The sequence below is a fragment of the Bos javanicus genome, chromosome 1, assembly GCF_032452875.1.
Source record: "Bos javanicus breed banteng chromosome 1, ARS-OSU_banteng_1.0, whole genome shotgun sequence".
Taxonomy (NCBI): domain Eukaryota; kingdom Metazoa; phylum Chordata; class Mammalia; order Artiodactyla; family Bovidae; genus Bos; species Bos javanicus.
This window is the reverse complement of record NC_083868.1, coordinates 87,644,129-87,662,720: the sequence shown is the minus strand read 5'-3', so window position 1 is coordinate 87,662,720 and position 18,592 is coordinate 87,644,129. Positions and strand designations below refer to the sequence as shown.

Below are 18,592 nucleotides of genomic sequence, written 5' to 3'. Positions count from 1 at the left end.
AGGGGTGAGGTTTCCACCATTCAGCCAGTTTTGCCTCTGATCTACTTTATACCTAAACATAAAACCACAGAATTGAAAAATTTGTGTATTTAGCTGTTATAGCTCTTTCCTCTAATTATTTGATCTAGCATATCCTTTTTATTACAATAGTACCAAGTGCATGGCTTTTAGCAATGTATACAGAATTAAATTACCTCTACTTTCTGCAGTTCCCTGTATCTACTCATGGGGCATTTACCAAGGGCAAAATATATGGTGGACAAAATGGTCTTACCATTATCTGATATTATATACTAAAGCTTGTACCTGTATAAAACGAGGAGTTCTCACTGCTCTTGTTTAATATAACACTTGAGTCTGTTATCAAAAAAGAAGCAGCACATTGATGTCCTTGATTCATGACATTGAATGAATGTCATGAGGGATGATTTTTCTCTCACTCACTTATGAAAAAAAAGTCTTCATGTGAGAAAAGTTAAGAGAGCCTTTAAGTACTTTTAATTATTCTCTATATGCAGAACATAATTCCAAGTGTGAATGCTTTTATAGAGAGGTGAAGTGTCACAGAAATCTGAGTCTAGCAATATATATTGTAATTTCTAATAGAGTCTTTTAGAATTAAGAAGTGCTTTAGGAATTAAAAAGAGAGGGAGAGAATTGTTTGGAAGGTGAGGTAGGGAGATAGAAGGGGAAGCCTGGATTTATCTGATGGTAACTGGTTTTATCTATATAACAGATGCTCGTTACTATAATTTCTTTTCATGCTTTTGCTTCATTTTTGGTATTTGATAATTCTCTTTTTAAGTTTTTAAATACCCCAAATTATTGAACTTCAAGTTACCCAATCAGGGCTTCTGTCATCTCTTGCATTTCTCAGCACAAAAAAATTCAGTTTCAGATAGGTACTCTGTAGATTCTACCATAAAGCTGAACTACCTCTCAGTGATTCAGGGACCACAGAGAATGGCGTCTGGGACTCAGTAGGGATCTTAGCGCCTGAGATCTAATGCCTCATTTTATACGCAGGAGCTCAAGCAGTGGTGCGCTTGTAGTTGGTTAGCAACCAGCTCCCTGCGCTGTAGTGGTTGCCGATTTCAGTAGTGTAAATACTCCCAGCGTGGCTGATTTCAGGCTAACATGTCACCAATGCAGTGTTGGGAAGAGATGTGCAGTAGGACACCATCACCTATGGGTTCCACCGCTTACATAACGTGGATATAAGGGACTTCCAATGCATATAGATTAGATATTAAGGTAGAGTAACACAGCTAGGGAGTGAAGAGTTTTAAACATTTTTTGCCTTTAAAAAGTATATTTATTGGTGAGCCTATAGAATTTAATTTTTAATAACAGCTGTGCTTAACAATCTTCTTTGAGAATTTCTTAAAATTTAGCAATCAATTCTGTGAGCCAGTTTGAGCCAATTCCAGAACACCCGTGAACTTGAGATAATTCATAGTATAATATAGGATAATGGATCCTGACTTTCAATTGTGATCCATAAAAAGGGTCTCTAAGTGATTTTAGATGGTATTCTGAAAACACTAGGTCAATGTTTTATAGTGTCCCAGACGATTAAGGAAATTTTGTCAGGTGTCACCAGGAAGGAATCTCAAAGAAAAGAGAGACTATTACATCTGAATTGTTGTGCATTACAAATTAGAACACTTAAAGATCTAATGGGATGCAGAAGATTCAGAAGAGGACAGGGAAGGGATCAAGGTAGTCAGTGAAATAGCAGGGAGATTATAACAGGCCAGAGTAAAAAGATGAGGATTTGTAGCCAGGAGTGCTAAGGCAGCATGGCCCAAACACATCGCATCAGGAAGGAGCTCATGGTGAACTCAACCTTGTTTTCTAGGGACATTACTGGAAGGGAGTGGAAGATGATTTTTGATAATTGAAAGGAAGTACTAATTATATAACACTGCTTGTGGGAGATAAATGGGAATATTTTTGGAAAACATTGAAGGAGGGGCAAGATAGGGAAAGGGGATTAAGAGGTATACACTACTAGGTATAAAATAAATAAGATAGAAGGATATAACGTACAGCACAGGGAATATAACCAGTTATTTTATAATAATTTTAAATAGAGTATATGTTACAAAATATCAATTACTATGTTGTATACCTGAAACTAATATAACATTGTAAATCAATTATGACAAAAAATTCTATCAAATAAACTGTCCCCCCCCAAAAAAAAATCAAGAGGTTTAAATATATTTATGAATGCCCAATTGCCTGATCTGTAATGGAGTGTAAGCTTTTTTTTTTTTTTTTTTTGTAATAGAATGTAAGCTTTTTGAGGGCAGGAGCCTTTTCCTTCTCTTGACCGTGCATAGCCCAGTGGTGTCAATTAGCAGTGTTCAGTATATCCTCAGAGAGTTTTAAAAGCTGGAGAAGGATGGGCTGTAATGTTCACAGCAGATCACTGCCTGCTGGGCAGCGAAGAGGGAGCAAGAATGGGAGAAAAAAGACCTTAAGGTGGCTGTTGTGTGGCTGGAATGACGGTTGGGACTAAGATGGGTGTGACCGAAATTAAGAAGAGGTAGATTGCAAATAGATTTTGGATGAAGGGCTGATAGGAATTGCTCATGGCCTGGGTGGGTGTGGGATGGCACCTGAGGCCTCTATTATCTCTTTTTTTTCCTTGTAGTTGTTTATTTTATATTTTTATTGGAGTATAGTTACTTTATAATATGTTAGTTTCTGCTGTACAGTGAAGTGAATCAGTTGTGTGTGTGTGTGTGTGTGTGTGTATCTATCTCCACTCTTTAGATTTATTTCCCATTTGGTGGTGATGGTGGTTTAATCACTAAGTTGGGTCCAACTCTTTGTGACCCCATAGACTGTAGCCTACCAGGTTCCTCTGTCCGTAGGATTTCCCAGGCAAGAATACTGAAGTGGGTGGCCATTCCCTTCTCCAGGGCATCTTCCTGACCCAGGGATCAAACCCTGGTATCCTACACTGCAGGCGGATTCTTAACCAAGTGAGCCAGCAGGGAACCATACAGTATGTCTCTTAATCTGTTCTGGGGTCAGTTGGTGGTGCTACCCAGAGGAAAACATTCTTTATGAAGTTCAGCTAATTGTGCAGGATAGTGATGTAGAATATACATTTTTGTTAAAAATATTTAAAAACAATCAATGGCTTTTATTATATTCAGAATTGGGCATCCATCATGACTATCTCATTTTAGAATATTTTTATTACCCCACAGCCATCACCTACCCCTCTGCCTCTTATCCCCCTAGCCTCTGGCTGTCACTAATCTGCTTTCTGTCTTTATGGATTTGCCTATTTTGTCCATTCCATATAAAAGGAATCATGGTTCTTTGTGGCTGGCTTCTTTTAACTTAGCATACATTTTCAAGGTCCATCTAGGTTGTAGCATGTATTGGTACTTCATTCCTTTTTATTGCTGATAACAGTTCTCATATCAAAATACAAAATTTTATCCATTTATCATTAATGGACATTTGGGTTGCTTCTACTTTTGGATGTTATAAATAATGCTTCTGTGAACATTTGTTGATAAGTTTTTGTGTAGACCTATATTTTTATTTATTAATACCTTGGGTGTATACCTCGGGATGCAATTGCAGGGTCATACGGTAGTTCTGTTTAAACATTTGAGGACCTGCCAAATTATTTTCCAAAGTGGCTGTACCATTTTACATTCTCATCAGAACATGTTTTTCAAGAGAGCTAGAAATATCTTACAGCATTAAGCAAATAGTGAATAGTTGTGAGAGGCCTGTGTCCAGGATCAGTGGGGTTTGGGAGAAAGGAGAGAATCTGCCCTCCCTGGTGGTTAGTTGGTGCCAAGCTGGACATCACAGATTTGCTCCTAATGGCTGGTCTGGCACAGAACATCTAGGCATGTCCCCATCCAAGGTCACATTTGCACCAGATTAGGAAATGGAGCCATGCTGCTTGCATTCCATTCAGTGCCCTTGACCACATGTCATTGTATGATGAGTGAAGGATATTGGATATCTTGGTGTAAATTTGTTAGGAGTAAAACATACCATTTGGGTAAATCCTAGGTATTCCTGTTGCTAATTTCACCCTTGTAAATTGTTCACCTTATACTTTTCACTCCACTTGCTAAGAGACAGAAATTGTTAAATCTGACTTTTATGCTTGGATTTACAAACTGGATTTAGTTCTTTGGTATCTTGTGTCATTGTTAATACTGCAAATTCCAGGCCAGGACAAAACCTAGCTAGACCCAGGGGGAAAGTGCTAGAGTCAGGAAACTAGCATCTTGCTCTTATGGTAACTAAGCTGTTTGAATTTTCTTGACTTAAGTTGTATTTATTAATAAACTTTAAGATTCATTTTACAAAAGTTGCTGTTCTCAAACTGTTTTATGTATTATATCTGCATTTATCTTATAGGTAACCATTGCTTGTGATGCAGTTCTCAGCTCAAAATCTCCATACAGAAAGCAGGACCCAGATACATGGGAGAATGAATTGCCAGTGTCGAAATATGCCAATAACCTTACCCAGTTGGACAATGGAGTCAGAATTCCTCCAAGGTGAGAGTCAGCAAAATGGAACTTTACCCGCCTAAAACTGGCCAAAGGATTATTTATTTTTCTACCTCTCCACTGAATTAGCAATTATATATGTTATTATCAGTTGCCTTTTATAAAAATAAGCTCAAAAATTCTCTCTGGAATTATCTATATCTTTGTAGTAGACGCTGACCGTGGCCAGTCCCCACCCCGGAGCCCAGCCCATCCCCACCCTAAGGCATATGATTGCAGACACCTGCAGCTCTTTCTTAGGGGCTTTCTCTATCTGCCAGAGCCAGGTTGGCTGGTGCATGGGACAGTCAGAAACGCTGCGGAGTCATGCTCCCTCCTGTCCTGAAACGGCCCCCAACCAGGGGCTGTGGAGTGGAAGGATGAATACCTAGACCCCCACCCTCAAGTAGGATAACCATCTCCTTGAGTTCCGCAGCTGGTTTGAGCCCCACTGGCCCAGGGGGTCATCTGCTTGTTGACAGTCTCCAGCCTGGCTGCCTACCCTTTCAGTCTGTCTTCCCTCAACTCCCTTAGAGTGCTTCCTGGGATCACCTCCCTGACAAGCCATTTGCATTCAGATCTTTGTCTACCTCTAGGGGGACCCAGCTACAAAGACTTACAACAGTCTTTGGTTATCACCTTTTGGCTGGAATGCTCTTTAGGCTTCATTGGCACCTCCTGTAATCAGAGGCAGGTGTCTTTCCAGAGGCAGGAGCTAGAGGGAAAGAGCAGGTGGATTCAGAATGTGTCCTATCTGTGTGGACCCTGGCTGTGCTGCCCTCTGCTCTGTGTGGTCTTAGGGAAGGCTCTGTACCCTCTGTTGTTCTCTTTGTTAGTGGGGATGGTAATAATGCTGAAGAGTGTTTATTAGAATTGCATGGTAAGACTTCTGAAAAGCCCTTGCCCCATACCTGGCATTTAACCTTCATTTAAGTTGTTAATGCAAAGAAAGAGGAAAACAATAGAAAGGGAAAGACTACAGATCTCTTCAAGAGATTTGGAGAGATCCAGGGAACATTTCATGCAAGGATGGACACGATAAAGGACAGAAACAGTAAGGACCTAACAGAAGCAGAAGAGATTAAGAAGAGATGGCAAGAATACACAGAAGAAGTATACAAAAAAGGTCTTAATGACTCGAATCATCACAATGATGTGGTCACTCACCTGGAGCCAGACATCCTGGAGTATGAAGTCAAGTGGGCCTTAGGAAGCATTACTAGGAATGAAACCTAGTGGAGGTGACAGAATTTCAGCTCAGCTATTTCAGATCCTAAGAGATGATGCTGTTAAAGTGCTGCACTCAATATGTCAGCAAATTTGGAAAACTCAGCAATGGCCACAGGACTGGAAAAAGTCAGTTTTCATTCCAATCCCAAAGAAGGGCAATGCCAAAGTACATTCAAACTACTGTACAATTGTGCTCATCTCACATGCTAGCAAGGTTATCCTCAAAAATCCTTCAAGCTAGGCTTCAGTAGTACGTGAACCAAGGACTTCCAGATGTACAAGCTGGGTTTTGAAGAGACAGAGTAACCAGAGATCAAATTGCCAACATCTGTTGGATCATAGAAAAAAGAAAGAGAATTCCAGAAAAACATCTGCTTCATTGACTTTGCGAAAGCCTTTGACCTTGTGGATCACAACGAACTGTGGAAAATTCTTAAAGAGTTTTTATCTAGGAATAGAGTTCCTATCTAGGAATACCAGACCACCTTACCTGTCTCCTGAGAAATCTGTATGCAGGTCACAAAGCAACAGTTAGAACTGGACATGGAACAATTGACTGGTTCCAAATCGGGAAAGGAGTACATCAAGGAGTATATTGTCATCCTACTTATTTAACTTGTACGCAGAGTACATCGTGCAAAATGCCAGACTGGATGAAGCACAAGCTGGAATCAAGATTGCCGGGAGAAATATCAATAACCTCGGATATGCAGATGACACCACCCTTATGGCAGAAAGTGAAGAGGAACTTAGCCTCTTGAAGAGGGTGAAAGAGGAGGGTGAAAAAGCTGGCTTGAAACAACATTAGACAAACTAAGATCATAGCATCCGGTCCCATTCAGTTCAGTTCAGTTCAGTAGCTCAGTCGTGTCTGACTCTTTGCGACCCCATGAATCGCAGCACGCCAGGCCTCCCTGTCCGTCACCAACTCCCGGAGTTCACTCAGACTCACGTCCATTGAGTCAATGATGCCACCTAGCCATCTCATCCTCTGTCGTCCCCTTCTCCTCCTGCCCCCAATCCGTCCCAGCATCAGAGTCTTTTCCAATGAGCCAACTCTTTGCCATTACTTCATGACAAATAAAAGGGGAAAAAGTGGAAACAGTGACATTTTCTTTTCTTGGGCTCCAAGATCTGTGGATGGTGACTGCAGTCATGGAATTAAAAGACACTTGATCCTTGGAAGAAAAGTTATGACAAGCCTACACAGCATATTAAAAAGTAAAGACATCATTTTGCCAACAAATGTCCATATAGTCAAAGCTATAATTGTGTACAGATGTGAGACTTGGGATCATAAAGAAGGCTGAGTGCCAAAGAATTGATGCTTTCGACCTGTGGTGCTGGAGAAGATTCTTCAGTTCTTTGGACTGCAAGAAGACCAATGCTCCTCAAGGAAATTAACCCTGAGTATTCATTGGAAGGACTGATGCTGAAGCTCCAATCTTTGGCCACCTAATGCAAAGAGCTGACTCATTGGAAAAGACCCTGATGCTGGGATTGAAGGCAAAAGGAGAACGGGCACAGAGGATGAGATGGTTAGATAACATCACCAACTCAATGAACATGAACTTGAGCAAACTCTGGGAGATAGTGGTGGACAAAGGAGCCTGGCCTGCTACACCCATGAGGTCACAAAGTGTTGGACACGACCTAGAGACTGAATAATAACAACAACAATGAAGTGGATTCCTTTCTACTTAGATTGTCAGTGTAGTAGAGTTTTGTTTAAACTAGTAGTGAAGCATTACTACTAGTGGTTGATGCTTTAGAACCTCAGCTGTTTATACACATGGGATCTTTCATAATTTACACTCACTCAGGCTTTACTGTCTCTCATCTAAGGAATTTTAAGGAAATGGCCTCTTTTCCTACCCTCAGGTTCTGTGTCAGTTTTCTAAGGTAGAAGAGCTCTCTTGGAGGACCTGGCCCCGTGTGAGTGCTCCTTCTGCTCTGGAATGGGTCTCTGCTATTCCACTGACCATCTCCTGCGACCCTGCTCCCCCCCAACCTGAGACACCCCTTTTTCTTAGATGTTGGTTTTCTCATCATGCCTTGTGCTGTGGCTGTGCTAACTGTCCTCTGATGACTTCACAGTGGTTGGAAGTGTGCCAGGTGCGACCTCCGGGAGAACCTCTGGTTGAACCTGACCGATGGCTCCGTGCTGTGTGGGAAGTGGTTCTTTGACAGCTCTGGGGGCAACGGGCATGCGTTGGAGCATTACAGAGACACAGGCTACCCTCTCGCTGTGAAACTGGGGACCATCACTCCGGATGGGGCCGGTGAGTGTGCCTTTACCAACTCAGGCACCTGCAGTGGCTCCCTCTTGGTTTAACCAGTGCCTTCATCTCTGGGATTGGAGGCCATAAGCTCGGGACTAAGACAGCCCAGGCGTGAATCCTGATTCTACCTCTTATTAGCTGTGAGATCTTGGGTCAGCCTCCGGTTCCTCATCTTGAGGATAATCATGGTATTTCCCTCATAGATTTGTCAAGGTGCATAATCATTTAGCCTGGTGCCCACAGTAGAGTCTTGGTAAAAGTTTTTTGCTTTTGTATCTTTCTGTATGTTCCTTGGCTAATGGCTCAGCGGGAAAGAATCCACCTGCCAGTGCAGGAGACGCAGGTTCGATTGCTGGGTCAGGAAGATCCCCTGGAGAAGGAAATGGCAACCCACTCCAGTATTCTTGCCTGGGAAATCCCACAGACAGAGGAGTCTGGTGGGCTCCACTCTACAGGGTCACAAAAGAGTTGGACACGACTGAGCGACCAAAAAACAAAGAGGACAGAAGGAGGAATCAGGACTTGTGAAGTAAATGTGCATAATCAAACTCACCATTAGAATAGTAGGGGTTTGAAAGCCTAGAGTCCATTAGGGGGATTAGTGTCATTATGGAGTAGATGGTTGTTCAAGATACGGGGTGTTCAGACCCCTTGACATCAGTGGGCAGTGATTTCGTCCAGTGCAGCAGAGGGTTAGAACTGGTTCCTACTGATCCTTTGTGTGTTCTCACACTGCGTTAGCTTTTAGCCATGTTTGTACAGTTAATTCCTTCCACCATTGGGTGAGGGAACAGAGAACTTATATCAGGACTGATAATGAGAAAATTAAATACAGAGCTGTGGTCATAAGAACCCATCATCTCAGGTCACTGACAGCATTTATGAAGCACCGACCTGGACCCATACTCAGGTCAGTCTTCTCCATCTGTCCAGGTGTTAAGTCTCTTTCTTCTCTGCTTTAAGGTAAGATGATTTTTTTTAGGACAAATATAGACATTTGTCTTTTCTTCTCTGTTATCTTTCTCTGACTGAATTTTGTTTGTTGATGTTGTTTTTAGTTGTGTCTCTTTGCCACCCCATGAACTGTAGTCTGCCAGTTGGATTTGGGGTGACATGGCTCTGTTGAATGGTATACGTGGTAATCATCACAGTCCTTGTAGGGGCTCCAGAGAGAAGGGATCATAACATAGGTATTCTATTGGGTACAACTGTAAGGGGAGGATAATTCAGATGTTTCTACTTTTAGTGCTATTTTAAAGATGCAGGACCTTTTTGAAAAATTGAAGTATAGTTGATCTACAGTGTTCGTTTCGGGTATACAGCAAAGTGATTCGTTTTTTTTCAGATTCTTTTCTATTGTAGGTTATTATAATACATTGAATATAGTTTCCTGCGCTATACAGTGGTCCTTATTGCTGATCTATTTTATATATAGTAGATTGTATCTGTTAATCCCAAACTTGTATCTGTTAACCAAAGCAAACTTTGGTAACCATAAATTTGTTTTCTGTGTCTGTGAGTCTGTTTCTGTTTGGAAATAAGTTCGTTTGTATCATCTTTTTAGATCCCATACACAATGATGGGTGATATTTCTCTTTCTCTTTCTGGCCTACTTTACTTGGTATGGTAATCTAGGTCCATCCATGTCGCTGCAGATGGCAGTATTTCATTCTGTTTATGGTGAAGTTATATTATGTAGTGCTTTGAGATTAGTTATTAGAAGTCCAGCTCTCAGAACATCCTATTCAAGACTAAAATTATTTATGTATGGGACTTTGTTCTAAAATTTCAGTTGAGCTCTGTCTTATTCATCTTTGAGTTCCATACAAAAATCTTATACTAGGCATGGATACTTTGGTTAAATGAACCAACTAGTCTATAAGTATTTAAATAATTGTATTCTATTTAAATATATGCTAATAATAAAGGCAACAAAGGTCCGTCTAGTCAAGGCTATGGTTTCTCCTGTGGTCATGTATGGATGTGAGAGTTGGACTCTGAAGGAGGCTGAGTGCCGAAGAATTGATGCTTTTGAACTGTGGTGTTGGAGAAGACTCTTGAGAGTCCCTTGGACTGCAAGGAGATCCAACCAGTCCATTCTGAAGGAGATCAGCCCTGGGATTTCTTTGGAAGGAATGATGCTAAAGCTGAAACTCCAGTACTTTGGCCACCTCATGCGAAGAGTTGACTCATTGGAAAAGACTCTGATGCTGGGAGGGGTTGGGGGCGGGAGAAGAAGGGGACAACAGAGGATGAGATGGCTGTATGGCATCACTGACTCGATGGACATCTGAGTGAATCTGAGTGAACTCCGGGAGTTGGTGATGGACAGGGAGACCTGGCGTGCTGCTATTCATGGGGTAGCAGAGTCGGACATGACTGAGCGACTGAACTGAACTGAATAAAGGCAAGGATTAATTCTGTTCTCTAAGAATCTTTTCCAGGAGCTTTTTTTTTTTTTTTTTTAAGCATGAAACTTATTTTCAAACTGTGATTTAGAGTTCATCTAAAGTTTCTTTCCTTTAACCTCAGACAGGAAAGTTTTATATTAGCCGTTTGATAATATGGGAAGCAGATATTCAGTGTAACATATTTAGAAAGCAGAGAAAAATTTAGAGAAATAAAAAAACATGGAGTTTTAAAAATAAAAATCGGGAGTAATACCACTCCCTGGACAAACTGCTCTGCTTCTAATAATTTGAGTGTATCCTTTCAGTCTTTTTTCTTTTTTAAAGCCTTGATCAGTTCTCATACAAATACACATACATAGCCTGCATTTTTACAAAAATTGAATCACACTGTGTAAAGTTTTATTCCCTATTTTCTCTATTTAACATTATATTTTCTATGTCATTAAACATTCTTCAGTATCCCCTGTTAGTTCCACAAATCATTTCACTATTCCCCTGTTCCGTTTAGTTCAGTAGCTCAGTTGTGTCTGGCTGTTTGCGACCCCATGGACTGCAGCACACCAGGCTTCCCTGTCCGTTACCAAGCTTGCTCAAATTCATGTCCATTGAGTTAGTGATGTCATCCAACCATCTCATCCTCTGTCATCCCCTTCTCCTTCTGCCTTCAATCTTGCCCAGCATCAGGGTCTTTTCCAATGAGTCATCAGATGGCCAAAGTATTGGAGTTTCAGCTTCAGCATCAGTCCTTCCAATGAATGTTCAGGACTGATTTCCTTTAGATTGACTGGTTTGATTTCCTTGCAGTCCAAGGGACTCTCAAGAGTCTTCTCCAACACCACAGTTCAAAAGCATCAATTATTCTTGTTTCCCTGTAAGATGTTACCGTTTTGCTTTTCTGATGAGCATCTTTGTATATATGCAAGTCTTTGGGTGTTTGTCTAATGATTTTTTCTTTTAAGGACACGTTCCTGTGAACAAAGGGTTGAACCTTTAAATTTAATTTTCAGTTGCCGAGTTTCTCTTTTAAATAACTGTAGTAATTCATACGCCCTCCTGAAATGTATGAGAATACCTATTCCAACAAATCTTTGACAACTTTTCATATTCAGAATATTTAAAAACCTTGGCTAATCTGTTATCTTGTTTTAACTTGCTTTATAGTGAGGCTGAACTTTTTCATAGTATTCTTGGCTATTTGTAGTTCTTTTTCTGAGTTTCTTAGGGTGATTTTCTAGTAGGTGTGGGTGTTTTCCTTACTGGCTTTTAAAAACTTCTTAACCATTAAGAATATTAACCCATTATCTGCCATTATTAAGTTTTTGTTTTTCTTGTAGGGGAGGGTGAACTTTCAAGATTTTCCTTATCACGTAATTGAGAGTATTTGAATAAATGCTACTTTTCAACCATAGAAAACATAAAACATTGGCAAAAACAATGTGAAACATTCAGCTATGATGAAGGTTCTTGAATTCACTTAGCTGAGAAAATGTTCAGTTTTTGAAAATAGATCAGGATTTGATTCCTGTTTATCTTATGCAGAGTTGGTTTTAATGCAAATAATTATTTTCAGTCTAATTATCATATTAGTTTATTTGTTGTTGCTGCTGCTGTTGTTCAGTCGCCAAGTCGTGTCTGACTATTTGCAACCGTGTGGATTGTAGCACGCCAGGCTTCCCTGTCCTCCACTATCTCCTGAAGTTTGCCCAAGATATTAGTTTATGAGATGTATTAATTCTATTTTTGTACTTTTTAAATCTGTTTAATAGATTGCTAGGTGTAGCTTAATATTTATTTAAAAGCCAAATAAATTAACAAAAATGTGAAGTTTCTTTAAATGTCTGAGAATGGGCTTTGTGGATATTGAGACCCAGGAGGGCAGGGTTCCTTCTGTCCGGGGCAGGGTGGCTGCCTCCTTATGAAGGTACTTCTGTTGAGAGCCCATCTTCCATACTTGGTAGGCTCACTGAGGAGCTAATTCAACTCACAAGAGCCAGAATCTTAAAGTCAGGGAGTTTATTTTTTAGTTTCTAATGAGAACCACAACTGCTTGTAAGTGGGATGTTTATGTCAACTCGACCAGTACATTCCTTCCCTGTGGGAAGCTGAATTATATTTAGACTATTGCTTAGTGAACATGGAATCCAAGCAGGTTGTGAACTCAGATACTTAATGGTGGTATGATCCAATCATCCTGGTTTCCTTCTCCCCAACAAGGATATACCTGTTCAGTGAGAAACTCCTACTCATCTTGACATCTCAGTCTAGAATTAGTTCTTCCAGGAAGCTGTGATCCCCCAGTCATGGCCATTGTGGTGGCTGGGTAATAAAAGTGGGCCCCCTATCAAATTCCACTCTGGTTCCATGGGTACAGCAGGAAACAAAATAAGAAACAGATCACTGTACAAACAAATGAAGAGCTCTCCTCTGTGGGAGGAGACATTCTTTGGCAGATTGAGGTTGAGGTTGGTGGGAAGGGAATTAAAAAGGTTGGAGGCAGGCAAAGGTGTTTTTTTCTTTCATCATGGAAATTAGTTTACCTAAGAAGAAGCCTCACAGCCTTGGTGATTGCAGAAGGGTCTTCTGAGATGGCCATGGTGAAACAAATCAGTGTCATTTTGGCGGGGAGGGCTCTGAAGAGCCCTGGTACTATAGTCCTTTCTGTCTCAGTGCAGAGAAGAATTCAGTGACAGTAAAGTGGTAGATAAGAAGCGGGTGGGCAAGAACTGCTGTGTCCCGAGAACTTAGTGGGCTGCAGTTTTGTAATCAAAGGAAAAGTAGGGAGGGAGAGAAGACCTTTATCTGTCTTGAATAGATATCATGTTTTCATCATCAGTTCCTCCCCCAGGTAGGGCCAGGAAGCTTACTTGTCCCTGTATGGTCAGGCCAGGATTGTCATATAGAATTTTGGAAAAATGTTTTCAAGTTTTAGTACAATGAGGGTTTTTCATTTTGAAAAGTTACCTTTCCATAAACAATTATTTTTGTGTGTGTGCACAGAACTTGTTCTAGGGATCATTAATTTACTGAGTTCATTGGGTAGGATTTTGGGACTCAGGCCACCGTTGTTTTATTGTTTTGGGGCATGTCCCTTGCTTCTGTTGCATGGGTTTTTTGGTAAGCAAGCCTGATTGGTTTTGTGGTTAAGCAAACCTGCTTTCTTGAGTAATCATTAACATATGGGGGTCTCCCATATTTTTTACTTACAATCTTCCGGTGGGACTAACTATTTCATCATCACTTTTGTCCCATCATTCTGTTCCTATCAGTGGCAGCTGTGAAATCACCTATCCCCCTGACTCTGCCCAGCTCAGCAGCATCTCAAGGTGGCTTTTCTTACTTGGTCATCTTCAACCCTGACCTGGGCATCAGTCCAAGGATTTGGAATCAAGGATTGACTACTTCATTTTAGTTTTGACCTGGCTTGTACCCCTCTGTGTTCTTCTTTGCTGCTACACTGTGGCACTTTTCATAAGACAGCAGACCCTGAGCAACAGAATTGTTGTTCACTATCGTATCTCTAGCATCCAGCAAAGTCCCTCACACATAGTGGGTGTCAGTAAGTATTTGTGGAGTAAACAGATGGAGGAAGACAGACACACCAATACAATTTGTTCCTCTGATTTACCCTTTTTTCTTTTTCTTCGTGTCTCTTTTACTGACATCTCTTTCCTCTTACTTGCTTTCATTTCCTGACTACAGTCTAGATTCTGTTTGGTCTGGGACTTATGCTGTCTAAGGTGATAGTACACACCTTTGACCTCATTCATTTTGTGTTTGGCTTTCTAGATCAATTGCTGGAGCATTCTCTTGCTTCTCCTCTTTTCCTGTCTGTGGAAGGTACTCTGTGGGCGCAAATATAAACTCATGGTGAAGAGAGACAGTTTGGGTGAACAGATCACACTTACTCGGGAGAGAACCTTTCCTCTGTGGCTTATGACTTGGTGTTTGACCAACAGTTCTGTTTTTTCTCTCCATTTGAGCTGTGAGAACAGAGCAGTGAAGCCAGCTTCTATGGTTTCATTAGTCTTTCTAAAACACCAGAGCTTCTTGAAGTATATCTTTACCTCTCTCTCCTTCTTTCCTGTGTGGGGATCTGCAGGCAAGATCTGGACTTCTGCCACTTTCTGGGGCTAAGAAAGAGAGCTGAAAGTCACATGAGTAAACCACAGCCAAGAAGACATCTGTGGAGGTCCGTTATACCAAACCAGCATTCTCACAAGACTATTTGAAACAGTAACATTTCAACTTATGAGGGCAGGAGCCTCGCTTATCTTATTTCTTATTGTATCCTCACTATCCTTACATATTTGGTATTCAGTATTTATTTGTTGACTACAGTGAATGAATGAATGAGTCAGTGAATCCATATGAATGAACAAGGGTGACCAGTGGTACACTACTTCTAATAGCATACCATCCGATAGAAATATTTGTAATATTTGTAATCTTTGGCAATTAGTTGCAAAACATTTTTTCAATCAAAATATAATAAATTTGGAAAAATATTAATAGAAAAACAAAAAACAAAGAAACCTCATTAGAGATAAGAAATTATTACCACTTTTATATATAATTCCTTACAGATTCTCAGTCTTGGTCTCAGTCTTAGCCTCCATGTTTATAAGTTTTCCTTCATTACTTTTGAAACTTAATACACATACTATTTTATTTATTTTTTTAAAAAATTTTATCGAGGTATAGTTGGTTTACAATGTTGTGTTAATTTCTGCTGTTTAGAAGAATTTTTGATTCAGTTGTACATATATGTATACACTTATTCTTTTCCATTATGGTTTATCACTGGTTATTGATTATAGTTTCCTCAGTGCACATACTATTTTCTAATGTGCTCATCACATCAATTCATGCTGGAAATTTTTTTTCCCCTTTAAATATTACCTTTATTTATGAATTCATAAAGGGATTTATGAATATCCATTTATTCATTCATTGACTTATATGGGTCAAGGCTGGGTTGCAGATTGAAGTAAAAGTTACATATAGTAAGTGGAACCTTTTAATATTTTAGGTAATGAATTTTTAAAATATATAGCTCCCTAATCATTACCTTCACTATAAAGAGAGTGAACATTTCCATATCCTCACAAAATTCCTTTGTGATCTTTCTTAGTAAAACTTTTTATTCCTAGGCAGCCAGAGATCTTCTTTCTGTCATTTTAATTCAGTAAATCTTTTCTTAAATCTTTTCGCTTCTATGGATCTCTCTACACTCTCCATGGCTTCATTTGTCATTTAACTTGAAACAATGACTAGTTTACTTCTAAAGTAAGTGTAGTTACTTATGAAACTCTGCTTAGGCTATTCCTAGGAGGATCTTGCCTGGAGAATCCCAGGGACGGGGGAGTCTGGTGGGCTCCTGTCTGTGGGGTCACACAGAGTCGGACATGACTGAAGCGACTTAGCAGGAGGATCTTTCTGTGAACTTTCTGTTTCTTAGCTTCTGGTTTTTAAGTCAAGGTTGGAGTTAGGGAGATTAATACTTGTCAGGCTGTGCTTATTTGCTGCAGTAGTTTCTGAGTTAAGACTTGAGTTTGCTAAGCTGAAGATGGAGATAAAGTAAATTTCCTAATGAAAAATGTGTAAGGATTTTCAGTCCCCAAGTCTTCTTCAAACATTTTTTTCTCTGACTACGTGTCACTTATAAATTCTTCATGATTGCCAAGTTTAAGGATCACAGTTCAATTTTAGATTTCTTGTGTGTTACTCACTAAACTGTTTTTGTCATTGGGGTAAGTAACTGTTGTGTCTGACTAAATCATGTCATATTTTGGGGGCAGTTAATGACCAGAGATAGGAAATGTTAATTTCTCACACAGGCAGGAGGCTAATAGCTTAAGAACCATAGAATTTTATGTGATTTTCACTTATTTCAAAATCCTAGACCAGTGCCAATGGCACATTTCTATCAATCTTGTAATTTTCTCTTCAGGCTCTGATAAGTAGAAGCTTAAAGTCTTTAAGTCTTCAAAACTATCTCACAGTTGTTCAGTAGCTCAGTCGTGTCTGACTCTTTGTGACCCCATGGACTACAGCACGCCAGGCTTCCCTGTTCTTCATCATCTTCCAGAGCTTGCTCAAACTCATGTCCATTGAGTTGGTGATGCCGTCCAACCATCTTGTCATCTGTCATCTCTTTTTCCTTCTGCCTTCAGTCTTTTCCAGCATCAGGGTCTTTTCTAATGAGTCAGCTCTTTGCATCAGGTGGCCAAAGTATTGGAACTTTAGCATCAGTCCTTTCAGTGAATATTCAGGATTGGTTTCCTTTAGGATTGACTGGTTGGATCTCCTTACAAGTCCAAGGGACTCTCAAGAGTCTTCTCCAAGACCACAGTTCAAAAGAATTAATATTCTTTGATGCTCAGCTTTCTTTATGGTCCAACTCTCACATCCATACATGATTACTGGAAAAACCATAACTTTGACTATAGGAACCTTTGTTGGCCAAGTAATATCTCTGCTTTTTAATATGCTGTCTAGGTTTGCCATAGCTTTTCTTCCAAGGAGCAAGTGTTGTTTAATTTCATGGCTGCAGTCACCATCTGCAGTGATTTTGAAGCTCAAGAAAATAAAGTCTGTCACTGTTTCCATTGTTTCCCCATGTTTGCCATGAAATGATGGGACCAGATGCCATGATCTTCATTTTTTGAATGTTGAGTTTTAAGCCAGCTTTTTCACTCTTCTCTTTCACTTTCATCAAGTCTCTTTAGTCTCTTTGCTTTCTGCCATAAGGGTGGTATCATCTGCATATCTGAGGTTATTATTTCTCCCAGCAATCTTGATTCCAGTTTGTGCTTCATCCAGCCCAGCATTTCGCCTGATGTATTCTGCAAATAAGCAGGGTGACAATATACAGCCTTGAGGTACTCCTTTCCCAATTTGGAACCAGTCTGTTGTTCCATGTCCAGTTCTGTTGCTTCTTGACCTGCGTACAGGTTTCTCAGGAGGCAGGTAAAGTGAAAGTGAAAGCTGCTCAGTCGTGTCCGACTCTTTGCGACCCCATGCACTGTACAGTCTATGGAATTCTCCAGGCCAGAATACTGGAGTGGGTATCCTTTCCCTTCTCCAGGGGATCTTCCCAACCCAGGGATCGAACCCAGGTCTCCCACATTGCAGGCGGATTCTTTACCAACTGAGCTATCAGGGAAGCCCTAGGAGGTAGGTCAGGTGATCTGGTATTCCCATCTCTTAAAGAATTTTCCAGTTTGTTGTGATACACACTGTCAAAGGCTTTGGCGTAGTCAATGAAGCAGAAGTAGATGTTTTTCTGGAACTCTTTTGCTTTATCTATGACCCAACGGGTATTGGAAATTTAATCTCTGGTTCCTCTGCCTTATCTAAATCCAGCTTGAACATCTGGAAATTCTCAGTTCATCTACTGTTGAAGCCTTGCTTGGAGAATTTTGAACATTACTTTGCTCTCATGTGAGATGAGTACAGTTGTGCAGTAGTTTGAACATTCTTTGTTAAATTAGAAATTCTCACTAGTTTAAATAATGACCAAATTTAAAGTGCATGGGAAGTGTCGTTTCTACCTTCGAGGTAATATTTGAGTGGTACTTGACTGTCAGGTGTTGTAGGTTGAAGATATAGTTGATGTAGTTGTTTCAAGTTCAAGTTCAAGGAATTTTATTGTTTTTTTAAAATATTTAAACATTTGGGAAATTTTTTTCTTAATTGGCCTTGGGATTTTATCTTTTGTGTTTACTTTTGAGTGCACTGAATTATAATTCTAAATAATTATATTTAGAAAAGAATATAGATGAAGGCTTCTATCCATAAGTTGAAATAGACGCCTAGGGAAGAGGGATAGAAGAGAAAGCTATACAATGTTTAATCTGTTAATAATAGAAAGACTTGACTTTTTTTGGGTGGCAATGGGTTTGGGTCAGAGGGTCCTCGTAGTTCCTATATATCACTTTTTTTTTTCTCCTCCTGGTATTGTTCCAGAGAGCAGGAAACTCCTTGAACAATCTTATCTTTTGTTGCTGTCAAGAATAATATCTTTATATCTATTTTCACATTTTGTTTTTCCAATTTTAGAGTGAAGAAATTGTGGGGTTTTTTGTTTTTATTTTGTTTTTGTTTTTTGGCTGAACCATGTGGG

General features: G+C 40.0%; 1 protein-coding gene across 2 annotated transcripts in view; it reads left to right on the top strand.

The window, feature by feature from the left end:
• Window positions 1-18,592, top strand: part of USP13 (ubiquitin specific peptidase 13) — a 131,459-nt gene that overhangs the window by 42,606 nt on the left and 70,261 nt on the right. For both annotated transcript variants that reach the window (XM_061415126.1, XM_061415134.1), the window contains exons 5-6: window positions 4,411-4,553; window positions 7,872-8,056. In XM_061415126.1, coding sequence (XP_061271110.1) covers window positions 4,411-4,553; window positions 7,872-8,056 — 328 coding nt within the window. The remainder of the gene's footprint in view (window positions 1-4,410; window positions 4,554-7,871; window positions 8,057-18,592) is intronic.